Source organism: Alligator sinensis, unplaced genomic scaffold (genome assembly GCF_000455745.1).
Source record: "Alligator sinensis unplaced genomic scaffold, ASM45574v1 scaffold282_2, whole genome shotgun sequence".
Classification (NCBI taxonomy): domain Eukaryota; kingdom Metazoa; phylum Chordata; order Crocodylia; family Alligatoridae; genus Alligator; species Alligator sinensis.
Window position 1 is genome coordinate 2,398,691 of NW_005841879.1, and position 2,844 is coordinate 2,401,534.

General features: G+C 36.8%; 1 protein-coding gene across 1 annotated transcript in view; it reads right to left on the reverse strand.

Annotated features, from left to right (window-relative positions):
* Positions 1 to 2,844, reverse strand: part of HELZ (helicase with zinc finger) — a 152,983-nt gene that overhangs the window by 61,416 nt on the left and 88,723 nt on the right. Inside the window, 2 exon segments of the mRNA XM_025196269.1 lie at positions 595 to 823; positions 1,699 to 1,882. Coding sequence (XP_025052054.1) covers positions 595 to 823; positions 1,699 to 1,882 — 413 coding nt within the window.

Here is a 2,844-nt window from a genome sequence, read left to right on the forward strand (position 1 = left end):
ACCCACACTTACTTGTGGTATTTTTATTTACTTGCAATATTGTCATTCCTGAAAGCTATTGTTATACCTGATTATAAAACATAATGTCTTCAGTTTTGAGTATCAAGCACAAATTAAAGAATGAACAAATACATAAAGAATGCTTTAACAGTTACCAGGTGATACACACGTGCTTGCTATTCTTCTTTGGCAGTAACAGCCATATTATGATATTGCATGAGACGTTAAAGCCAAGGATGCAACTATCTCCTTAAGTGAATAGTGACCCTTTTCACACGTGTAGAACTTTGCTCCACAGGCCTCGCACAAAATTTCCCCTCCCTTGCTCCTGCACTCTGCATCAGTTAGCTACTTTCATGCTCTCTTTTCCCATTAAGTCCTTTCCTCAATTTGAATGGCCTTACCAGGCTCAGGCAATACTGCATTTCTGTGTTTTCTGTCTAGAAATATCTTTCAGGAGTATACTGTCTCCTACTTCTTTCTTGGGTAGAAAAATGGAGCTTAGGGAACCCAAATATTTTAATTTTCTGTCTTTGTGTGATTGCATCTCTGGTAGTATTGATAGACTTTAACCAATGAACACATACATCATACCTGCATCTTCCAATGGAACACAATGCAATCGGGTCACCCACCACAGCTACCAAGGACTGTGCTCTGGTAATGGCAGTGTTGAGAAGTTTGTAATTGGACAGAAAACCGTAATCCAAGTCTTCTGTCGAGTCCTCCAGTAACTGCTCTTTTCTTTTAATGGGTGTTTGTTTGTGTTTGCACGTATGCCGGGTCCTCACTGTACTGAGAAACAAAACTCTAAACTGCTTTCCTAAAGAAATGGGAGAGAAAAGTCTGCAATAATTGTAGCCGTTTTCAGCTCATAATGCAGCCAAATGATGGCACTTCCTAGACAGATTTTGCAACTTGACATTTTACACGTAAGTAATTCTGGCGAGTTAATAGTTACTTTCACATAAGAGCTTTGTGCAAGAAGAAGAGTTTAACATTTTTAAATGCATTTACACAACACTTCTCAGTGCAAGAACAATTTGTCCTTTTCAAATCCTCATTTCCCATCCCTGTATTAATCACTCCATAACTTTCTGAAGTTCTGAGCACTTCTACAAAGTTAAAGAATCCTACTGCCATCAATGGGATACTATGTGAAGAAAAAAGAGCCCAAGGCTGTAATTTTTTCACAGGATCAGAGTCCTGGATCGCACACACTTTGGGGTACAACCCTTGTCTGCATATTAGTTTGTAACTGATTTACAAAGCTAATTTTTAAAAAGGATAAATTCATCAAGCCATTCATGTATTGTTTCTCGTACTATATGGTGGGATACTATTTAATGAGCAGGTTCACTAGCCAGATTTTGTTCTGCCCTTCATAGACTGGATATTATTTCACCTCATCTTTTTATTCCAAGAGAGTTAAGATAAAATAAGACTAACTTCTCCCTCTCCCATATGTTATTTTGTTCAAATTGTCACTATCACATTCTAACTGTAAAGTACAATCAAATACTGGTACATTTCAAATTAAAAAAATATGGGATCAGAGTGAAACAGTTTCTGTAAAACACATCCTGAATTACCTTTTATAAAATCACATGGATTGGGATATTACATACAGAGATTTCAACTGCATTTCACATTTTTATCTTTGCTAGCAGATCCTGAGGACAAATACCTGCTACTTACCCTGAACATTTAGCACTCTTTCTACACTGACATCAGATAACCTCTTTTTTCGAAGTTCTGCCCGAATTCGGAACACCTGATCAGCATATGGTGTTACAACACCTATGCTGCCATCATCCAATTTGCCCCAAGCTACAGGCCATTTTCTTCTCAACTCTTCAACACGTTCTACTACTTCAAACACCTGAAAAAAAAAAAGAATCATAAAGTCTCAGTCAAGAAGTGTCTTTAAGGTCAGCGCCGTACTTTTGTATGAATACAGAAATTGAATGTCACGGCTGCAGAGGATTTAAGAGACAATATATTATAGGTCATTCTTATTACACAACCAAAAAATACTACTGTATTCTGCAGTCATACCTCAAAACAGTGCATCTTACACAAGCATTGCCAGAGTGCTTGAGGTGACTGCTGTGGCACACTACAAAACAATTCCTTTTAGGATATATGGTTTTTTCGCAAAACGTGATCTTTAAAGTTGTGAGTCAGGAAGACATTTAGTTTTTACGCCAATTTTCATGGAATAACTAGGATACTTACACATGTGTTTAAAGGATTTGTACATTAGGACCTTACTAAACAAATCACCTATGCTTATAGCTAAATTCATTAGCAAAATAATGTATATTTTATAGATTTTTTTTAAACTATGTGGTTTGTTTGTATGGTTCATGTAATACTTGGAAATCTAAAATAAAAAGATATACACGTGAAAGCAGCCACCTCCTTTTACAAGATTGCACCTGCATCTACTATCAATCAACTGAAGAAAGTCCACTGTACAAGACTGAGAACGCTGGGTGGTAATGATAGATCAAATAAAGAACTTCCCTGGGCATAAGCATAAACTGTAAATACATTTTTTCTCTGTCCATTTTTGAGTGTAGAAATGCACCAGGAAACTCAGGCTATGCATATTTGCCAGCACCATACAGGCCCCTAACAAACGGCTCTATGGATCACAGTTTGAGAATCACCACTTTAATTAAAAAAAAAAAAAAGGGCGAGAGTACCATTCACTCATGGACATGTTTATAAGCCTGCCATAAGCAAAACACATTGCTTTTTCATGAAGGAGCAGGTAGCAAGTAAAAGATATTTTTATTCATTATTGTTAGAGGGCAGAAAACTTGTTCTGAGGCTTAC